The sequence below is a fragment of the Neolamprologus multifasciatus genome, chromosome 12 (assembly GCF_963576455.1).
Source record: "Neolamprologus multifasciatus chromosome 12, fNeoMul1.2, whole genome shotgun sequence".
In the NCBI taxonomy this organism is placed as follows: Eukaryota; Metazoa; Chordata; class Actinopteri; order Cichliformes; family Cichlidae; genus Neolamprologus; species Neolamprologus multifasciatus.
In genome coordinates, this window is record NC_140450.1 from 8,465,232 (window position 1) to 8,489,042 (window position 23,811).

The following is a 23,811-nucleotide window of genomic DNA, read 5'->3' on the forward strand; positions in this document are numbered from 1 at the left end:
ATTTAATAATTAGAATCACTTTTTCCATTTACCAAACAAAAACAAGCAAAAGATTACAAATTCAAAGTATAAATACAAATAAATATAATTTGCATTTCAAATATTTTTTTTAAATCAGCAAAATATGAAATTATAAAATGTGGGTCAATGTGAAAAACTATTTATGTTAATCATTTATAATTGAAAGAGTGTATTAGGGAATTAATAGACACTTGAGGATGCCTGTTATTTATTTATTTTTACCTTGAAGAAGAAGCCCAGGACTGACTTCTGCTCTCCATCATCTCTCTCCGTTTTGTCCTCAACACCCCCCTCTTCTTCTTCTTCTTCTTCAGGTGCCTTCAGCTCTGACAGATCAACCTCAATGAGGTGGGTTTTGTTGCGTTGCGCCTCATCTGATGGTATATTCTCTTTCCCTGAACCGTCTGAAGAGTTGAGCTCAGACTCTCTGGTGTTGCTGGACAGGCACTCATCAAAGGACACTTCTGGAGGAGCCAGTGATGTCAGGTCCACTCTGGTCGGCAAGCGAATGTTTGCTTCATCATGAAGTCGGAAGGTGGCACTCCGAACGTGGCCAGATCCTGGCTTGTCAACTGTCTCCACTACTGTGGGGTTTCTGGGACTGTCGGGCTGCTCAGTCCTGGGGGACCTGCCCCCAGCTGAATGCTTTGGGTGTGGCAATGTCTCTGATCCACTCTGGGTGGGTGTGAGGGTCCTGGTGGTCTGGCGGCTCTGCTCCTTGGCCATCTTTAGCTCTGATGGTTTGGATCTGGTGCTCCGGCCAGAGCTTAGTTTGGGGGGTTTCCTGGTTGGAGCGGTGCTAGTGCCAGAAAGATGTTCCACAAAGTGAAAGCCTGCTGCAGTCTTGGAATCTCCGTTTTTGTCGCTGGTGAGAGCAGGAGGTGGAGCTGCACCAGGTGGGGACTGTACATTCTGTTTCATCAACATCTCCTGCTGCAGTGAAAGCTGCATCATTTGTTGCTGGATGCTGCCAATAGCTTCATTTAGCAGCTCGATAGAGCGACTGCACTCATTCAGGTCCAAATCTTCATCCAGATAGAAGCTTCCACTGTTCCCTTTCTTTTCTGCTTCTAAGGCACCAGACGGGGTGGTCTCATCCACTTCCTTCTCCCCTCTCATGGTATCAACACACATATCATCTTTACTTGATGGTCCTTTCTCCCCATTGAGCTCATCTTTAGAGATGTCAGCTTTAAGTGGGTTGGGTAATGTGTCACTCCTTCCTCCACCTTTCTTTACTATATGCAGAAAGGCTGCTTTTCCCAGCTTCTGCCTCTGTCTCGCTGACAGTACTTCCATCTTCTTCTTCTGATGCTCAATGGCACGCCGCTTCTCTTCCAGCTGCATTCTGAGCTGGACCAGTTCAGAAGCCAATACATTTGCACCGCCGCTGCCACTGCCTGTACGATAGGATCCTCCCAAGGGGGAAGAGGGGCTCTGGTCCCTCTTAATCTTCCATGAGGAAGCCAGGGGGCCACTGCACTCTGATCCATCTGGAGTGGTCCTCTGGGAACTGGAGGCACTGGAGCGTAGGTCATGGTTGCTGCCAAAGCGCTGCTGCTGAGCTTTACGCTCAGCAAAAGAGGTCATGCGCACACTGCCACTGGCCATGCTGCTGGCCTGGGAGTGTGTGCTGAGACAGGGGCTGGAACAACCGCTGCCACCATTAATATCTTTGTCTTCATGCTCTTTCACATTCATGTCTTCTTGGAGTTTGGCTGATTCTTCTTCCTCCTCGTTGAAGGCTTTCCTGGGCCAGAGTGTTTCTTTAGTGGTTGCGGCTTCATCCAAATCCTCTTCCTCCTCATCCAGGTCCCCTAGGTCACCGTCCTGGCCATTGCCAGGCTTTAGTTCTTCAGAATCTGAATGCAAGTAGAAACCCTCAGCTGGGTCCCTGGAGGAAGGTTCCACACTGCTGCTGACAGTTAGCCTGAGACTTGCCTGACTTTGAACAGGCTCATCTGACAAGCCTTCCTCAGCTGGAGGAGGAAATGTTTGGTTCAGATTGGAGGGAGCTTTCCTGCGAACAGCAGATGTAGATCCATTTTCTCTGCGTAAAGAGCCCCTTCCTGCAGACCGGGACACTTCACCACTCTCCTCCTCCTTGTTTAGGCATACAGACTTCTCTTTAGCCGTTTTGAGCACGGCAGGCATTAGTGGTTCAAGGTAAAAGCTATCTGGTGTCAATTTGGAGTCAGTGGAAGGTTTGGATCCAATTTCAGCAGCTGATTGTGTCCCCTCAACCCGTTTGGAGATGGCAGGACCATCGCTCTTGGCTACGGTCACCGGAGTTTCTTCCTCATCCTCCGTATTGACATTAGTCAGAAGGCTGTGGCCATTGACTCTACGTACTGGAGGACGTGATGGCTGGTGTACAGAAGTCTGGTGTTTGGGAGTGACATTGATGACATTGGATGCCAGGCTGTCCTTACTAATTGAGCGAGCCAGACTAACGCTGTCACCAGAAGCTATGTCTGCATCACTGTCGGTGGCTGAGTGCAACAGATAAGGGCCCATTGTGGACACTGGTCTGCAGAAAGAGATCATGAGAATAACCTCAGCTGTAAAGTCTGTACTATATGCACAATACAATTAGTCCTTACAGAATTTAAAATTTTATTCATTTTTTGCCTTAATTACACAGTTAAGACCTACACTGGTCACATAAACAAGTTAATCACAACTAGCTGTATGAAGAAAGCCTTTTATTTTAGATCAAAAGTGCAATTAAAGTACCTCTGCCTCTTGTCGGGCCATGCTACTACAGAGCCTCTGACTTGTTGTCCGTCCATCTGAGTCAAGGAGTTCGAGCGGTTTCTCAAACCTACCCAGAAATACACAGGTGCAGATTTAAGTCAGCATGACGTAAATCCGAACTATTAAATCCTACTATACAGGTAATGCACGTACGTTAAAAAAAATAAAATCAAGATTCATCTTACCTGCATCGTCTCCTTGTTGCTTTTGTTGTCTCTGTCGCAGGGGCAGAAGTGGGTGTGAAGGACTGAAAGTTGGGCCCCCTTTACTACAACCAAAAATAAGAGACAAGAGGTTGGCAGAAAATTTATGAACAGCTTAGTTTTGTGTGTTTTGGATCTTATCGTACAGACAATAGGACCCAAACCCACTTTAAACCAATCTGATACATCTCATTATATTTCAGCATATTCACTACAAAAGCCCAGTATTTTACCACATAACAGACAATCAAGGTCCAACAACATGCACAAGGTCATCTTAACACAAGTGATCAGACACAGGGTTAGATGTGAAGGACACATGAGAGCGAAACACAGCCATCCCTGCATATCTACCCATCCTTGTGGGTCTATTGTAACTGTTTAGACGACGGGATCATGATGAAGTGGAATGAGAAGGAAAGTGAGAAAAGACTTACAGGGGGTCAGAGTCTTCAGGGTGCAGGAAGTACCTGTTACAGACTTCAGGGCTGCTCTGGTTGTCGGCCATACCAGGACTAGCTAGGAAGCTTCGCTTGGTGGCGTTGGAGATGGGCACTGATGGACGGGCACTCTTGGGATGAGCTATGGCTCGAGCTGAGTAAAGGACAAGGACAAAAGTCTTGACAACTGGCTATTAATGATGAGGATGACTAAACTAGCTGTACTTGGGAAAACAACTGAGCTTTAGTTCTAAGGACAGAGAGCACTCTGTAGGGTTGGACCAGAGGTTTTATTTCAAGATACACCAGCGTACCATACAGTTTTTTGTGACCATGGGTAGGGCTGTTCGATATAACGATATATATCGGATGAAACGTCTATTGTTTCATTTTACGCTATCGTTTGTTTTGTGGTGTCGCAAAATAAACTGTTTACGGCAGTATTTTTTCATTGTTTTGATGGTCACTGTAGTGGCTATATTAATTTCTTAAAGTTCTCTCTTTGTCTTATATTTTATATAACCACATTAAGGATGGACAAGCGCCTGTTTTTATGCGTTGTGGTTAGCAACAACGATGGTAACAGCATCACGTGTCCGCTTGTTTATGTTCCACATAAACCTTTCACAATAAAGCTCAAGATCCTGTTGAGACTTTTCAAAATAAACTGAATCACGTGAAAGAGCAGATTATTTACAAATGAGAATTAAAAAAGAGCCGCCAGGTGCTAAAAAATAAACCTTAGACTCAAACGTTAGAACAGGCTTTTCCCCGCAGCACGCTGTGTAATAAATACTCACAAAGAAAACGGCGGCCTTTACAACTTATGTCTGAAAATGTATCGTTTCATGCATCGGTTAAAACACTCGACTCCAGCTACATGACGCGCAGCTGGAAACACTTCCCGCAAGACGAGCTGCCCGAGATTCACAGAATTTACAGAAAATGTTACATTTTTGTGATTTATATCATTATCGGGACGATAGAATTCTAATATCGGGATATGAGATTTTGGTCATATCGCACAGCCCTAACCATGGGAGACCACGAAACACTACAATGTAATTCACCACATATGCATGCTTCCTTCTCTAATAGGCTTTAATAGTTTAATAATCTTCACTTCATCTACTGTAATACTTACGATCTTTAAACTCCTGGAGGTCTCTGGGCTGGACAAACTCTGGCTTTACTGTCTCAAACCACCAAAACAGCTCAGCAATGAACACCATCACATTGTGCTACACAAAGAGCAGATGGCACGTTATAATACTTAAAATTCACTCTGCAGTACAAATATCTGACAGTTTTTTGTACCTTGAGCACAGGCGGTGAATAGAGCATGTCCTCTGTTGTCAGATAGAAACTTTTATTCAGGTACTCATTGGCAAATTCTCTGAGGAGCTGGATGTTGTACAGGCTATCAGCGATGGAAGGGACTTCCTTCAGGCAAATATCTAATCAGGTGCACAGAGAGCAGGTCAGATCAGGACAACTTGATGACATGATGGCTATAAATGTCTCACTGACTGGACAGTGACAGTAAGTATGAGCAAGTGACAAAAATAGCATCACACAGTTATTAAATTGAGCATGTAAGTAGAGCAAGTCTATTGGCCCCTATAGAAAAATATTATTTGAGAGTAATTTGTGAGATGTAGGTAGCAAACGTGTGTGTGTGTTTGGGAGACAGAGAAAGAAAACACACAGGCAAGAGCATTATACCTTCCAGCTTCATGAGATCGGGGCAGTAGTAATGGACTACAGTGAGCATTGCAGCTCCATCACAAACATCCCTCATCAGGTCTTCCAGCAATGGAAAGAAGGGCAGCTGTCGACCGGAAGCATGTTCCCGACGATACCGTACCTAACCACCAGGGGGAGAGAATCAGGGTTTTATGAGAAGAAAAGCCACAACACACACCCCTGGAACTACCAGTCAAGTGGCACGTCACAAAACATCCTACATGGAGTGACTAATATCACAAATACAAATCTCTTTCACATCACAGTAACATCTGATGTGTAAGTTTTTCTTCCAGTTAATGTTAGAACTAATTTAAACATCAGATCAAGGTTCTCCCCAGTGGTTTCACAGTAAAAGGGCATTGTTATGAGAGCACCAGTTAAAGGCTTCATTTAAATTGATCAACAGCACGTTTAGTGAAGTCTGTTAAAGATGGTTCCGAATGACAAAAGCCCCAGAGGCACCATGATCACCCAATCGAGGGAGAATCCTTGAGACCTGGTTAACTGTGAGAAGATGAAGGTGAAGGTGTTAAAGATCAGTGACATGAAGAGCACAGAGTAAAAGATCAGTTTTCCATTGACTTTAATGACAAGCAGACCACCAGCAGTGAAAACCAGTGAAACCAGGTAACACGAACCAGCTGACCCAAATGTCAACAGCTTTAATCACTGGCTCACTTTTTGTGAAACAAGTGTATCATTAATACAGAAATTCAGCCTCCCAAGTCACATTTATTTGAATGCCTACTCTTTGAAGCTGGTAATCATTTCAGGAACTCACTGAGGAAATTGAATAGCAACAAGTTGAAACAGACAAATGCACACCCATTTTAGAAGCTAAAAATGAAATCACATACATCCAGACCTGACAGAAGGCCCAAGTACAATGTACTAACTTGTAGTGCTACATTTACCTCCATGTTAGGAAGAGGGTAACTCTGCAAATTAGAACAGGGAAAACTTGAACTGGAAGGTGATTATTATTATCATTATTGTTGTTGTTATTATCCTATGTGCACATGTGTGTACACATGTCCCAAAAATGCCGCTTAATTTACTGGGCAAAACTGAAGCTATAACCTTTTCCAGATATAATATTACATTTCAACTTAGAAGGAGATGACACATAATAAATTCAAGCATAGTTCCACATTTAGTTATACTAACAGCTAGGGCTGTGCGATATGACCCAAATCTCATATCTCGGTATAAGACATCTATCGTCCTGATAATGATATAACTCACCATAATTTAACATTTTCTGTAAATTCTGTGAATCTCGGGCAGCTCGACTTGCGTGAAGTGTTTCCAGCTGGGTGTAGTGTACCTGGAGTCGAGTGTTTTAACTGATGCGTGAAACTATATATTTTCAGACATAAGTTGTAACGGCCGCCGTTTTCTTCCTATTTTTTAGCACCTGATGGTTCTGTTTTGCTTCTCATCCATCAATATTCTGCATACTATTTCACGTGATTCAGTTTATTTTGAAAAGTCTCAACAGGATCTTGAGCTTTATTGTGAAAGGTTTATGTGGAAAATAAACAAGTGGACACGCGATGGTTTTACGACAACGCATAAAAACAGGCGCTTGTCCGTCCGTAGTGTTGTTATATTAAATATAAGAGAAAGAGAGAACTTTAAGAAATTAATATAGCCACTACAGTGACCATCAAAACTATGAAAAAATATTGCCGTAAACAGTTCATTTTGCGACACCACGAAACAAACGATAGCGTAAAATGAAACGATAGACGTTTTTATATCGTCATCCGATATATATCGTTATAGCGAACAGCCCTACTAACAGCCTTCACCAAAACAGCCAACTTTATACTGTATAGCTTTGCCTAATTAATTTAAAATATATTCCATTAGAATTCAGAAAATCCAACATGGCTTGAATTCCAAATTCAAGTCCAGAGATTCTAGGCACTACTTAGAGAAAATAAAACAAAACACAACCAAAAAAAAAATATTGTAATCAGCATAAAACAGCTTAAAATGAACTTTAATCTCGCTCATGGAGGGTATTCCACAAAACTATGCTGGGGCAGTTGTTGTCACAAGTCACGGGTGAAACTAACAACCAAACAAGAAGCTGTACTACAGGACAAGTTCTACGTTAGTGAGTCTCCTGACTAGGAGGGATCACTGTACCGCTTCGGAGAGTTCCTCTGGCCCCAGCATGCAGTGGGCCAGCTCGTGCATGACATCAGGCTGATACACATAGAGCAGAGATACTGTCAGGAGATTGTGGGCATATAGGAAAACAGTGCGTGAGAGCGGAAGAGAGAAACTGGAGGGAGAATGACAAAGCAGATCAGTGAGAGAATGTGGCCAGTAATGGGTCTGCAAAGCAAAGGAGAGGTGTAGGCATGGATTTTTCTCGTATTCTCACTAGGCAAGCAAATACCACACACATCTGTGCACAGAGAATCCACATGGCCTACTTGAGCTTGAAATGAGGTAGCACACATTGCATAGCTTAGAGAAAAAAAAAGTTTGGACACAAAGGTTAGAATAACCTTACACCTTAGTGACATATTTGCCACAAAGGGAAAAAAGAAACAAACTAGCTGTCAGCCTTCTCCCCCCTGCTGACACGCTGGCTACATGTAGCACATAATGAGCTTGAATGAGCCATGGAGAAGTGTGCGCACACATCAACACAGAACTATGCGTGCAAAGGGCAGAGGGGGAAGAAAATGGGGTTATGGGGCCTGGCATCCAACTTACAGGGACTAGCTTCCAATACCATTTGGAGGGAGACTATCCAGTTTGCAGGGATAAGAGAAGGGGGAAGGAGGGACAGATGAGGAACAGGAGCAGAAAGATTAACACGTCAGAGGTCAGAGACAAAAGGATTGGATCTGCTTCCAGTTTAAACAGATAAGAGTAGAGGAAGGTCAGAACAACATCAAAACGCCATTAGGGAGAAACATTCATGTGAGCACTAAGGATGCTGTTGAAACAAGTGATTGCTTGACACACCTGGATAAGACATGGAGATTTCTAATAAAGGAACCTATTTTGAGTGGCTTTACCTTTTGATGGCTAGGGGACTCCAGTGGGTGGTGCTTGACTTTGTGCTCCCTTTCTGCAATCTCCCTCATCTTCGTGTTTACCTGCAGAAGAAAAAACAGAGAATAAAAAAACAATTATTAGTATGTTTGCATGGAGTCAATAAACCACACTACAGAATGGTAATAGAGGGCTAGGAACCGGTTAGCAACTATCTGGCGACCACTGAATGCAAATGGAAACTGCATATTAAGCTACTGGTTGGAAAATTGTTCCTGCGAGTTGCTGGCTGACAGTGGATGAAATCATTGATGTAGCAACAAAAACCTCCTTGTGGATATTTTGATTGCAAATAGATTTCTATGCTTGCCTGTAGTTTGCTTGAATGACATCTGTAGTGAAATTTGAAAAAGTGTGATGCAAGGCAGAAACAAAACATTCACTTAATAAAAAATAAAAGCTGCACCCCAGCCTATAACCAAAACATTTCAAATGGCAAAACCTTTACTTTGAAAGCAATTTGTTTCAGTTTCAGGTATGCGGTGCACTTTTCACAAATTCACAACAGCTTGGTAAGTAATCCGTACAAACGATAGATAACCACGGCAATCTGCTAGGGACAAAACATTTGCAAAGAGGTTGCCATATACTTTTTTGCGTTAAGTTTCATGCTAATAGTGGCCAGTAACCTTAGAGAAGAGCTTTCTGGATACAGCAGTTAGTTAGTGAGGCATTTGGAGCAAAATTAAACAACTGCCTAGTGGGAAATTGCTAATCAGGTCAGAATTTTCTTGACGCAAACTTGACAATGTTAGAGCAAATTGCTTTTCTGAAATTTAGTCTAAAAAAATGTAATCCATTTAAATATTGCGCTAGTAGACTAAAGAACATATTCTTAGTCTCATGAATAATGAGATTTATATCACAGCTAATATCAGAATAATTAGATTAAAATTTCCAAGATGATAAAAACAAAATGTGTATTCTGGCAGATTAATGTGGAAAAAATATTTTAGGATTATATCCCCCATCTCCCATAGACTGACAATGTTCTTTCAAAAGACAACTACAACATGAACTTGAGTCTGTGCGTGTAACAGACCTAGACTCCTGTCTATTGGACTATATCCAATCACCAATGACATAAGTGGACCACTTTATTCAGAGCCCCAGGAATAAAGCCAGCTGGATTTTAGAGGATAAAAAGCCTAAACAAGATTTGTTGTGAAAGAGTTTAATAATAATAATAATGATAATATCCTGCTGTGTGTCTTATCTGGGTCATGAGTGTCTATACCTTGTTGATCCAGAAAACCATAGCATCCTCCAGGTCAAAGGGCAGCTCCTTAGAGGCACTGAAGGTAGAGAAGCGCTTGACAGAGGCCACCACTTTCTCTATGCTGATCATCTCCACTGTGTAAGCCATCATCAGGGCATCGATCATGGGCATGTGAGCACTCTGAGTGAAAGTCAAGAGCAGAGCACATGGCAGTTCAATCCTGCTGTATTTTTTTCAGATTCCAATGCATTCAGGCAGAAATTTTAAAGTTCCCAAAACATAAAACATTACAAAGTGTTAGGTAGATGATTATACTGAACCTAAGCACCTATAGCAGGGTTCTTTTAACATACACTTTTCTGATTTAGCACAATCATCACCGATGCAGCAGAACAAGAGGTAATCCTTTACAGTTTTCAAAGACACTAAAAGCCACAAAACACTCAGTATTTCACTTCTATAAAATATGCAACTGCTTGGAAAGAGAAAAAAAAACTAAATGTTGCAGCCATTAACCTTTTTAATTTTAATGTTCCTTGTCTCATAACACCATGTGTTAAATTATCATAAAAACTACATATTAATGCTGGGTGTCATCATTCATTGCCGAATTTTGTGGCACCATCCCACAGACACAGGAAAATCTGGATTGGTTTATTTGTTTTTTTTGGTAGGGATTTTCTCATCTCAAACTGAGATGAGAAACAGCCCGAGACGCTTCTCGTCTTCCACCTGTCTCCTTTTTGTCTGTTAGTCTTTCTTCTTATCAACTTTGATGTCAAAACTGTTTTATTCATTTATTTTTCTTACTCGACTCACAGTGAGTGTCTGAGGGGAAACGATATTCAGAACCTCCACTGTTTCCGCTGGAGCGTTGCTGTTTTTTTGTTCGCTTTTTTTTAACTGTCATCACTTTGGTGGGAACACCTTAGAAAGCCGTCCCTTTTCTGGGATCCTCTTTAGACACAACTGATTCTGTTTCTTCACTTGGACTTTCTCCTTCTTTATTGCCATAGCGCTCCAGGGTTCTCTCTTGTCACATAGTTTATCACACTTCAAACAATTCTTTTGGAGCCTTAACAGAGCTTTTCTATATATGCTTTAGTAATCCACAACTCATCTTCCATCCATTCATGCAGCACCTATATTGTTTTAAAAGTTAGTAATGACTAAGCGTCCTGCTATTTAACAACCACTAACATCTGTGAATACACAGAATAGACTTCTTAAATAATGTTGCTATCCGTGGCTTCAGTGGTACAGCCATGAGGTTCTTAAACAAGTGTGAAGCTTTAAATAACCACAATGGCTTAATCAAAGCTGAAGTCTCTCAGTCGGCACAGTAGGTGTCCAATGTTAAACCCGCTCTTCAATTCCTAATGCAATCAAGAGGCCCAGCAGGGGCATCCCATCACCCATCGTGCCGACAGCTGATGCCTAAAAGTCAAAATATTGATCCTCGATGGTCAGAGTGCTAATTAGATCCAATCAAATACCAGGGAATCTTAAATTCCCTTTGGCTAGTGAATCTTTATTTTGTAAAAGTCCACTACTAAGTATTTTTACTTACGTAAAACATCATAGGCAGCACCTGAAACTATAACAAAACTATTACAAAACACATATATAACAACACACACAAGTTTCAAGCAGTGCTTTGTGCAACACACTGCTAGCTTAATCCAATTGGTGATGGAAGTGCACAGAGATTAGGCTTGTTAACATAACAAATGAGAGCTATTCAGAGCTTTCTCCACTGCATGACCTACATGAACACAAACAACACTAAAATACTAAAATACATTCCCAAACAAACTAACATGGTATTGTCTGAGACATGGAAAGGTTAAGAAAACAAAGTAGGAATGACTATTGTGCATACGGGAATCTAAAAACTGCTTAGCTCTGGTAGCTTTTGGTCTCAAAATCAGACTAAAACGTTTTCATGAAAGAAGCCAACTAAAGGGTAGGGCTGACCTAAATACCATTTTGGGGGCTTTTAGGGTTTGTTGGAAATTATTTGCAAACATCTGAATCTTTGAACACTGAGAGAATCATAGAGCGAGGTCTGGGGACAGAGGCAACCACTGTACCTACAACAGTTTTAGGAGCCCTTTTAGTTTTTTGTGGTTCAAATGCTTCCTTGGACACCAAGGGGTAAAAAACGTAAACATTTGTCGATGGAGTGAGACTTTTGCTCTAATTTGCCAAATCAGGCAGCTCTCTTGGCTGAACCACACTTATTACTTACAACAGTGTAAAGGGTAAGAAAGACAGCCCTTTCATTTTTGTTCTGCATGTGGGGCAGACTAAATTCTCCAAAATTTAAAATGGCTCAAAGTCTTAGCAGGATATAATACTACAAGAGCAGAGAGGAACCCCCCCCCCCCCAAAAGAAAAAAAGCCAATATTATTCTTTACCCTAACTACACTATAAATAAATCCCATTGATTCTGAACAAATACATACTGAATTCAATTTAAAACATCCAATGTGGTATGCAGAAAACAACAAAACATATTTAAACTTGACATTAAATAACATCAAAATAGCATATTTAGGATACATGAAAGTGTAAGATGTTCAATCTTTTGTTCTCCTATAACACCATGGCCTTCAACAATGCAGCATGTAGCCCCATGTGGAGCAGGGGCTGCTGGTGCCCCAAGCTCTGTGTGTACACACTGACCATGTGTGCGCACACACTGTAGTATAAATTGGTCTACAACAAAGGGTAGCTTCACAGGATTTTTCAAGCCCCAGCTGTTTCCCAAAAAAGAGACAGGCAAGGTGCAGAGGAAGTGTCTGTAGGTGTAGGATCCCCTTCATTTAAACAGACACACAAAGTGGGAAAACACAGGTTGCTATGGAAACACCTTGTCAAGTCAGCAATATGGCAGTGGGGGTTTCAACAGTCTGTCACAGATAAGTGGTGTCCTGTTCAGGATTTTCTGACATCCTCACTTGGCTTTGTGTCTGGCCGCTTACATACCGGCCTGCCTGGATTATTGTATCATACTGCTGGGAGGAAAAGCAGACGTACATCACTTAGGAGCCAGCCTGCAGAGGAAAGGCCTGCTCAACACCACTGCTGGTTTCCATGGTAACAAAGGGGTAGGAAGTAGGGAGATGTCTAAGAGCAAATGAGGCTGTTGGTGTTCATCCTATCCTGTGTGAAGTGCTCTTAGTTAAAGTGTGATACATCGTATTTCATCACCAAGGGTTCTGCATTCATTCACACGGATATGCCATGGTGACTCAAGCTGTGCAGATGTGGAAAAAATGCAGAGGGCATTTAACCTCATTATGAGGTGATCTGTGAAAATCTTACAAGGATTACACTTGCCTCAAGACAACTAAATGGGTCAACAGGGCAAGTAACCAGTCACCAACATCTTTACCATTTTGCTAAGTAGAAAGCTTGAGAAAGGGAGGACAGCTAGGCTGGATAAGCATTTAAACTGAGCGTTTAGGGAGCTGTTCCAACAGATGGATGAAAATGAAGGTGAGAAAAATACCAGACACAATAAATTCATTTCAACAAGGTATTAACACAAGAGCAAACCTCTTAATGCTAATGCCCCCCACTCTGAGGGAGCACAGGGATCGGTTTATTTAGCAGGATTTCTATTTTTTAATGATCCAGCCAAGGAGAGGGGAGAGTCATTGCAAGTTGCTTTTGCATATGATTGCAGCAGTGATTGGAACACTGACCAATAACTCTTTATGTTAGACACTGAGAACAGGGACCGCCATCCAAATGCAAAAAATAAATAAAAAATAAAAATCATAGTGCATCTCTCTTACTCCTTAGTTGCTCACGTCAACTTGAGCTATACACACATTATGTCAAAGGGTCAAAGGGATGTACTACAAATCAAATAAATCAAAAAAAGCCATGCTTTTTTGTGTTAGCTGGATCACCAAAACCTAAAACTGCTTTCCTAGATAACGAGTATCGCAGTAGAGGTCATCGACTTTACCTGTTAACCCAGGCTTTCTAATTTGGGATTTGTGTATGGAGTAAGAGTCAAATGACCTCTCAGCAAACAAATAAATTACAAATTTTACAGCATGCTTCATTCAGAGGTATTAGAAAGGCCTACCTCAAAAGTTTGCATGTAAGGAATGTATTTCTTCCTCTGAGAATATATAAAGTGTTTAGAGGCCACTAAAAAAGCAGCGCATTAAAAATACGTTAATCAAACCTGATTTTTAACCTCGACACTGAACATACACAAGGCCACAAATTTACTGAATATGAGATAACTGCATCAGTTAGTGTTGGTTGTTGACAAAGATTACCTAATGTCAATTTCAGTTTCGAAGACCAGAATTATCTCTAACTTCTATATTTCCAGGTATACTTTAGAATGATTCAAATAAAATAAAAAAGCAAAAAAAACAACAAAAACAAACAAACAATGTAAACAGTGCAAATTATTCATTTATACCAATGGTGGAATTTCATATTTGAAAATGTTTAAACTAGTGCTGCTTCACTCTGCTTTTATCAACACAAGTTGTAGCCATATTATTTAAATAAACGTATTTATACGTATTGTCAGTTAAGAAGTGAATGGGGACCTTTGTGTTTAACTAGTGGCCAATTCAATGACCAAAGAGTTGCAGGATTACACTGTGCAGGAGTGCCAATTAAACTGTGATTAAAATTGCAGTGTCTGCTCACCTTTCAAAGATAACCTTGATGGCATTCTGTCACTGTTGCGGGATTTGACCAAATTATTAATTTGATTATGCCCAACTCTGCTTTTGGATAATTCTAAAATTACCAACTTCTTTCATATTTAGTAACCAAAATATCTACAGTGTTATCAATAACAACCAGTAGAAAAGAGTAAGCTCCTGCCTTAAATGAAATGCAATAATCAGTAATAATAATTACTGACAACTCAACTCTACCTCCTGTTGTATTTACATAAAAAACACACGGTGGTTTATCTGATACTGTGGTATCATCTTTTAACATCACAGTGATGTTTATCCTTTAACTTGTGTAAAAAGAGCTAACTGTTAGTAAAGATATGAGTAACCTGTGAGTAGTGGAAAAAGACTCATTACAAAAGCATATATAGTATGAAATAAGTGCTTGTGTTAATTAAATTAACTGTGGCTAAACTCTTTCAAGACAGATTAAGGACAACAACACCTTTTCACAATGAAGAAAAAAATATTTAAAAAAAAAAAAAAAAAAAAATCACACCCACACCTTTCACGGTAACCCCATACACACCTTGCATGCCAGCAGTCAAATGTCACTTATCCATTTGAATAGATATGATGCAGAAAATATTCAAATATTCTGGACACTGTACTAAAAGCAAAGCATGCTTAAAACTCTTTACAAAGTGGATAATGTAAAGAATCTGCAAATGTTTTTGGTTTTATGTGCACTGACAGATGTTTTTAGGTTTGCTGGTATTGCTGGATAATAATAAAGGGACTACTAACTTTCACTGACTTCAATGAAGAAAGATAATGCATCTGAAGCAGGAAGAGCTCATCCCCTGATAGACAATCTGTGCTGCTGAGATACACTATGTAATTGCTATTACAGTTTCACAGCCTATATGAGCCTGCATGTGTCAGCTGATCAATAAAAGCATTAACATACCAGTATTATAGTACATTTTAATTTCAAACCCAAGCAGCAGCTACATGTGAAAATAACAAATCAGCTCCTAAACACAAATTCATTCATCACCAACTTGCTAGCCCCTGCCCCTACGATTTCGTGTTTCCTTACTGGCTTTCAGGAGAGAAGATAGTTTACTTTAGGCTTTGGAGATCTACCACAAGGTGGAGGGCCAATCTAACAAGAACATGCAGCAGGTGGAGGCCTTCCTTATGTACTGCTACACCAGTTTACCATGTGTCAAGCAGAACAAGTACTACTAACTGTCCATCGACTGGACAGGAGACTCACTAGACAGGCAGGTGACAATATTAGGTGTTATTGCCACAAAATACTGCAAAATTTGAGGGGATTTTGCACTCACCATTTTGATGGGCATACAGCCCAGGTCCCCCTCTGTAACGGGTGTGTCATCACTCTCCACCACATAAATGCCCTTCCTGGACAGAGCTTGGATGACAGACATGTGGGACTGAAGAGACGCTGCCTGCTCAGTTTTGAGGATGAGGGCACACACACGGCAGTAAAGCTCACAGGACAGCAGCAGACGAATGACAGGTGGCTTGATGTGTTCCTGGTCATACTGGTCTGTATAGAACGGGTCCCTTAAGTCCTCTGGAATATGGTCTGCAATGGAGAGAGTGTTTGAGGGGTAAGTCAGTGCCCAAAATTCAGGAAACATCCTGAAGCAGTATGTGAGGTTAACACTAGGTCAAACTATACATGGACTGAAGACATACAAAAGCTGGTTAAGATAACATACAAAATACTACATGAAAAAGCAGCCACAGCTCTGACTGCCTCATCTACAGGCTACAGTAATGTGACAAATCCCAGTGCTTTCCATGTGATATTTGTTCTATACCACTATTAGTTTACTTGTAGCAAACATAAACTTTTTTAATTGCAAGTTACAAAGCATTTCCTCAGGAGCGTATCAGGGAAACAGATCCTTGATAAGCCAAGACCTCAGTTAGACTTCTCAGGTGACACTGTGGACTTTGCCAGCATAAATTCAACAGTGCTGCAGCACAAAAGCCCCCCCCCCCCCCGAAACCCACAAAAAAAACCCAGTTGACCTACAGAGACAATTCTGTTGCTTTGAATATGAAGTCATTCTCATAAACAGAAACCACAGCCATATACGGGCATGAGACAAAGCGGCTCTCTCAAGGCATGCACAAACTACATTTTTACTGTAAGGTAAACCAGACACAGGAATAAAATGAGTGTAAAGGCATGTGCAAACCTGTCCAAATTCAAAACAGAACAGGGACATGATTGAAATGACCCTGTTCTGTAAAATCTGTTCTTAACGCTGTCTGAGCCCCAGTAATACGGCATGAGCTGCGTGTGTGTGTGTTGTGTTCTTAGCCTCTGCACTGACTGACAGGATAAAGGGAGCCACTCGTCAGCAATCTCCTATTCACAAAAACTGGATGGTGGATAGCTTCTAACAACTGGTTTAGTGGATGATGAAGTACCAAGCGCAAAAGATGAACTGTAAAAGCAGGCAGGGTACATATGTACAGAGCCTTTGAGAAGAATGTAAATTCAATAAAATTTTAAGGAAAGAATAATTCCTTAATAAACAATCGACACAATAGAGACTTATCATGTATAAAGCTGTAAGTTTAGAAAACATCAGATGCAGGCTTTCTTTTCCAATTTCTTTTCCAATGGTTAAGAATAAGAGAATTTTTGCGGAGATAACCAATATAAATGACTCATTTATTACTATATTGACTGTAAAAAATGTGTGCCTGAATACTGATTCCAAAAAAACCCCCCAAAAAACCCAACAACAACAAAAACCCCAAAGACTTGAGGAAATTTTTATTATAATGAGGACTTGATTATTTTACTTAACATCACAGGTTGGGGGTTCCTAAATTGCATCAAAATGCAAAATATTTTTTTATACTCTCCTCTCTTGTGATGTTAAATTTGTTTCTGCCCCTCCCTGAGCACACACCCTGACTTCACACAACCTCTCACCGTCTTGTCATTTGGTGATGAAACTTATGAAGTAATTAGGAGCTTTTGTTCTCATGCATCAAATCTGATAATGTAGAAATATGACCAAAAACTTGTATCACAGGGAAGTGGGAAATGCAGCTTTAAAACCTATTTTGAACTTTTTGTCCCAAACCTAGCAAAAATCATTTTGTCTCTAGGTAAAAAGACCCACTGGCCCTGCTAGTTACCTGAGCTCCAGTCAGACCAATCAGAAGCAATAGAAATAAAGCTAAATAAGCTAAACAGCAATCGCAAGTTATGTTGATGAATTTCCTCTCTGTTCTTGGCCCCTTCCTAGCTAACATTTTTCAGCATGCTGTTCAATGGTATAATTTTAAAAATAAAACTGTTTGTGCCACAATGTTTGTCCTGTTAGTTGAACATTAGTTGTGGGCTGTTACCTGTTGTCTTGTAGTCATCTATTTGATTCATACAACTATAACAATGAGTAAGAAGGTGGTACAAGTTCATCAGGGCTATGACATAGTGATATAAGGCACTTGAAAGAAAAAACAACAATAGCTGCTGTATTTGTCCACTAATATAGTAGTTTACATATCTGGTATCCTGCCCAGAACATGATGAACATTTGTTGTTGTGTAAAAATAAACTGCGAAGAAGTATTAAATTTAAAATCGCAGATTTAATATATTTGCCATCCCGCTCTTATTTCAGTAGCTGCTCAGATCATATCGATCCTGTAATCTGTATTCTGCATGCATCACTGAAACACAGGCCAACATGCTGCCAACCCCCATAAGAAATGAAGACGTCATTGCACAACAATAATCTATTACACCAAACACCCAGAAGTTTTGATCATTTCTAAAGAGCAGTGTTTGAGTATATAAACAGTAACATTGGAGTAACTGTGTGTGAAAACAAAAGGGTCTGGTCAGGGAGAGTCTTCACGTTTGAATACATTCAACAGACACTGATGTCATGTGGCAGCTGCCCCCCTGTGTTCCCATTACCCAGAGCCAGGCTGACAAATTTACTAACTGGGATGGGGTGGAGCTGGAGAACCTGGCCTGGCAACAAGACCCAGCATAGTCAGCCAACCAGGACCAGGACTATACCATGGTCAGCACAAGGAAACATGGGCAAGAACCAGTACTGTGCATGCAGCCATCACAAGTTCTAACCCTCGCTGGTGTTGTGTCTGGCTGTCTGACACGCATGTTGCCAGCAGCTGTGGCAAACATAGAGGGTAGTAAGGACAGGAGACCATATTGACAAATACAACCTTGTGCAAGGAGGAGGGGAACCAGACAGGTGAAAACAAACTAGATGAAAACTAGATGACCCCAACATCCAAAGATTGTTATACTCTTTACAATGAAATTACATCACAGCTCTTTAGGCTGTTTCTCTCCGTCAGCCAGTGAACAAGCCAAGCAAACAAGAGTACACTGTAGCAAAGACCAGATGAGCCATAGGGTGAAAATAAAATGGCCCTAATTTATTGAGTCCCCATGGGAAAAGGCAATTGTGACTGCAGCTGAGAGTTCCCTCCTTCTGGGCCACCAAAGCACTGGGGCTGCTTTACACTTTCTATTGTAACAGAAAAGGATCTCCACCCAAGTTTGTGTGGGGTGCATCATTTTTGTCCTTAGGAAGTGGCTTTTAAGCACCATCTTTCAGACTGCATCGTTAGCCAAGACCTATGATGACAGACAGTGAAATGACAGAGCAGACTCCTACAAGCCTTGATATGAACTCAGACAAAAGTATAAGCCTTAGTAATGAACCTTAAACAAAGAGGGCTTTAGAGCAAAATGCTGGCCTTAAAAAACAGGCAATGGAGACAATAGTTTTCCATCCATAACCCAGATTACCTTTGAATATCCAATCTTGCTGTCATTTGTTTAGAATGAATGCACCACTGACATTAGGAAATCTGAGTAATGACCACAAATATAAAGAGACCACAAAATACAAAGGAAAGCTTGTAATAAGCCTCTGAAATAATGGTCAGAGACTAAACTGAGCCAGCACACATGCAAAGCAGTGAATGGAGGGATTTATGAATCAGATAGCTGAGGTTTATATTATATATAACCAACTTCAACCACTATGATAAGGAAACACCCTGCAGCACATAAAAAAGGTAACTAGCAGTCCTTCAAAGATGTCTTTAGTGAACCAACTTGTGAAATGTTGTCAGGCACTGGTGACTAATCAAGCACCAAAAAGTGAAAATCAAAACTTTTACCAATCCAATAAAGCTTCTTTGAGAGAAATTAAGGCAACATTCACATATTATAGTTTCTCCTTGGATTTACTGGGGTTAAGTAAGGAAATAGAAAAACTGGACAACATGACTGTAATGTTTCATAACGTGTGTGTTTGTCCGTCTACAGGACAGGTTTCCAACAAAGGTTTCAATGCAACACTTTTTTTTCCCCACAAGAGACCGAACTACTGGAGCATTCACATTTAACCGTTGAGTTGTTAAAAAAAATTCTGATAGAAAGTGGGCTGTATGCTTAGATTAAACACTGATACAAAGTAGAGTCACCAAGCAATGTTGTGCATAGACTGCATAAAAGTCAACACATTTCCAAACTTTCTCAAGCATTAGTAGAAGCACAAAATCATGTATGAGCAGCTCATGTAAGTGTAAAGTGTAGATATCCCCACTGCAACCAGTGGGTCCAGTTTACCTTAAAGTCATCTCTTACTAAAAGGGTTCCATAGCATTTCTGTAACTCTCTCCTGTAAATTCATATATGGGTGAACTCTCAATTAACGTAAGGGATTTCACATCATACCCACCAAGTTAATGTGGCATACATTTTCCATGATATAAAAGTGTCATATTTTAATATCAACGGCATAGGAATTTCTTGCGCGTACATTCCCTACCATGCAAAACAAGACAATCCAGACATGTTAGACAGACCAGTGTGTCAGGCTTGACAATTTAGTACCTACAGTCTAAGCTACGTCAACAATCTTTAACCCTAAGCACAACACTTTGCGAAATATGCAAGAAAACTGTTCACACATAAAGGTGGAACCAAGAAACTTGTTTTACTACTTGTGGGGAGGTGAAAACAAACAAACAAAAAAAACCTGTCAAGTACAACCGAGCTAGGAAGGCACATGACCAGTCATCAGTTGCAACCAAAAAGTAAACAAATCACTCAACTATGTATTACTGGAGCGCTTGCTAGTTTTGCTCCATATGACAGGAAGAGCAAAATGGTGGCTTGAAATCACTCAATTACTGACACGGTTACATAACGAGCGGCCAAGGACATGATGTCAATCCAAATTGTGGTAAAAGTGGGATTACAAAGCTCAACCCAAGACATAACATCCCAGGTTCAAAGTATTTTTCAGTTTAATTATTATGTGAAAATATTTTTGCAGGCTCCTAAAGAATTACAAGATTAAACCAGTTAAGTTATTGTTATACTTAAGTGTTAAGCGGTATGTTCTACTTTTACTTAAGGTTTCCAGGAAAAATGCTACCTACACTACATTTGTGATTACATTTTACATAGGCTGTGTCACAACTATTGATCTCTATAATACTGGTGCTGATGCTGCTGGAATCTTGAGGCAACAGATTCACAGGTCAAATTAGGTAGTCTGTCATTAATGACAGTAGTTCATTGGGGGGGGGGGAAAGGGATGGAAAATGTGCACATGCAGCAGTTATGTATCAAAGCTCAGCAGACAGTGGTTGACTCAAATGTAGTCTTTGTGAAATAAATTGCAGAAGATTTTATATAACAATGTCTCCATAATTCCTTTTGCCACCTAACATAAAATATGCACATATCGTGAAATATTGACCAAGGATATCAACTGTACTAAAGGTAAACAGTAGTACTTTTTTAAAGGGTCCTAGTTCCACAACTTCACTAAAACAGATCCTAAAAAGCTTACCTTAAATTTCACATAACTCATTTCACCCTTAAAATGTATTCCACTCTTGGCAAAAGCAACCACAGACAAGGCAGAAAAACCTGCCCCTATCTGACAGAGTTACTAATGCTGATACAATCTCAACAGGCAGTGCGAGTGACTGGCAGTGCAGATCAGTATTTTCCATGCTCTGACTACAGTCAAACAGATATAGCCTAATCCTTAGTGCCTGTCACTCAGGCCGATTTGGGCTCAATCTCACTGGCCACCCTACAAGAATGGAAGGATCTGGTGAGTCAGTATGGGAGTTCGGTTGCCAAGTGCCATGGGGGGAAAACAGTTTTGGCTCAAGAGCACAGACACAAGTATTTCTTCCTCTTGGGTTTTTGCTGTCAAAGTTTCGCTGCTGGAACGCAACACAATCTGCTGACTATCACTGTAGAGAGCAGTAAACACAATGTGCCAACAATAACATCTGAAGTAACTGTGAGACATGACATCTGTGTAGCATTAATGCAAGTAAAATTACTTACCAATACCATAGGCTTTGGCAAACAGCCACCGTAGGTTGGCTGCTATTTTTGCTCTGGCGGAGTCATACATCTCCAAAGGTACAACATCCATTGTGCCTTCTGCAACCCCGGCCAGTTCTACTGTTCTCTTAGTACTGTCCCCGCCAGCACACAAATCAACATCCATCTTTAACCAAAAAAACAAACAAAAAAAACCCACATTGTTAAAGACAAAATTATACAGGACATTATGCTAAGTAAGAGCCAATGCCAAATAATATGATATTAGCCAGGCATGATTTGCCAAGTGACAAATTCCTTTAAAATGACTCATAAGTGATTTTCTGATACATATTTAACTGAAATCTCACTGACTACAATGTGTGTTGCTTATCAAGAGAATATGTTGTTTTTTTATTTCCTTCCTTTAGTGACCCATTAGAATTACATGTGGTCATTGAGACACAAGTGTCAAAGAGGCATTTCACAGTCACTCGTGATGTCGAACAGTAGACAATAGACTTGAGATTTCCAAGCAGCAACTATTTCTTAAATCACCTTGAACTGAAGTCATGGTGACTGCAAGAATGAATCTTTATGATCATCATGTACATTTTGACAAGCACACAGTTGACTGTACTATTGCACAACTGCAAAGCAAAGGATATGATGTTGGTTTAACCTTTGTGATCACAGTAAGTTTACTTGCAACAAGTACATGTAGACAAAAAGAATGTGATCAATCTTTGTCATAGTTTAGAAATTTGATACTCACGTCTACACTGTGCAACACAACTCTAGTAGCAGTTGCCAACTTTAGACAAATTACAACAAATTACCAATGTCAGTCAGCCAAGCAGACTTGTGTTTTCTGATTAGTTAGATCAAAATCACAGCAGTTTCACTTTTAACTTCTTTGTCATATAGGTGTTCACCTTTTACTTGGACAACGGTTCGACAGGTTCTGACTGTCTTATCCTGTCAACAGCCTAAAAGGCAATACTAATTACATTAATAGGTTAATAGAAGGATACTGACTAAATTTAGTATGGTTCTGACAGAAAACTAGTGCACACCTGCTTATCACACATGAGTTCTAATGGATTTTTTCCGTTTGTCAGAAATCTAAAGTTCTCTTTGGTCATGAGTTTAAGTTATCGCATTACCTGTAAAAATATTAATAATAATAAACAAACCTGTAAAAATTTCATTTACATTAACGGCCCACAACAGTACTGTAAACGCTGCAAGGCCATAACTAATGTAAACATACTTTAATACGTTAGGAGGCTAACGTTACGATAACGTTATTAACGGGATCAACCGTTAGCTGAAACAGTAAAGATTTTCTTAACATTTGGTCTACTAAGCGGCCATGCAATGAAACGCAAAGCAGCTAACTATCACCAGCTAACCGCTAGCTTGCTAGTGTGTGCAGGACCACTCAATGGTCCCATGAATGACGTTAGCTAGCTGGCAAGACATTACCTTGAAAGGTGTGGTGTAAGTCCAAGTCACACTTTCGTTCCGTCGGGTAAACGGTTAACCAAGGACCTGTCTCAATAAACAGGAGCCTGCTATATAGAAAACACACCAGCGGCAGCGACGCATTATAGCCAGCTAATAATGCTAGCTTGGAGGCGAGTCAGTGTGGTCCCCTCCCAACAACAAGAACCGATCCGCGGCCTGTGTGACAACCGCTCCACGGCAGACTTTGGGCCGAAACAACACAGGGAGAAAACGGGAGGCTCACCAGTAAAAAAGTATAGCGTACGCGGGTCTTAAGGCTGGAAATCTATCTCAGTGTTAAACCCTTCATGTTAGATAAAAATAAGCATACGTTTGGGGCTCGAGCAATGCAGCGAGGATCAGCAGTGTCTTCGCGCTCTGCCCATAGAAATGCAATTATTATCCCAGCCTCCCCAAACGCGCACAATGCGCATGCGTGATTAGCTTCCAGACTATACTCGTAATACTGGAAACTGAAATCCCGCCTTGCATCACAGCTATGTTTTTTACTATTAATATTACTTTTTAAAAATATCTTATTTTTAACTGGATTCATGTGCACTGCATTTTTGTAACATGACTTCCTAAAGAACCTGTTTAAAAAATGTTAATCAATTTGTTTCTCTGATAGGTCTATTTAATTAACCCACAAGAACGTCAATTTAATTTCTCTTAAAAACTAATATTTCAACATGCACTTGCGTTAATATATGTATACATTTTTTCTTTTGTACTTTAGTCCTGTTTTGTCCTTGCGGTCTTGACC

At 40.4% G+C, this 23,811-nt stretch overlaps 1 protein-coding gene across 8 annotated transcripts in view; it reads right to left on the reverse strand.

Moving 5' to 3' along the window:
- Positions 1 to 23,464, reverse strand: part of camsap1b (calmodulin regulated spectrin-associated protein 1b) — a 29,483-nt gene extending 6,019 nt beyond the window's left edge. The window contains exons 1-14 of one of the 8 annotated variants that reach the window (XM_085181316.1): positions 23,025 to 23,464; positions 21,558 to 21,723; positions 15,491 to 15,753; positions 9,489 to 9,650; positions 8,215 to 8,295; positions 7,907 to 7,939; positions 7,328 to 7,387; positions 5,147 to 5,288; positions 4,739 to 4,878; positions 4,566 to 4,662; positions 3,419 to 3,575; positions 2,964 to 3,046; positions 2,758 to 2,845; positions 244 to 2,551 (exon numbers count right to left, since the gene is read on the reverse strand). In XM_085181316.1, the coding sequence (XP_085037442.1) occupies positions 244 to 2,551; positions 2,758 to 2,845; positions 2,964 to 3,046; positions 3,419 to 3,575; positions 4,566 to 4,662; positions 4,739 to 4,878; positions 5,147 to 5,288; positions 7,328 to 7,387; positions 7,907 to 7,939; positions 8,215 to 8,295; positions 9,489 to 9,650; positions 15,491 to 15,753; positions 21,558 to 21,723 (3,780 nt within the window). In that variant the 5' untranslated portion in view covers positions 23,025 to 23,464. The other 7 variants (XM_085181318.1, XM_085181321.1, XM_085181319.1 and 4 more) reach the window with 7 other exon arrangements.
- Between the last annotated feature and the right edge of the window lie 347 nt (positions 23,465 to 23,811).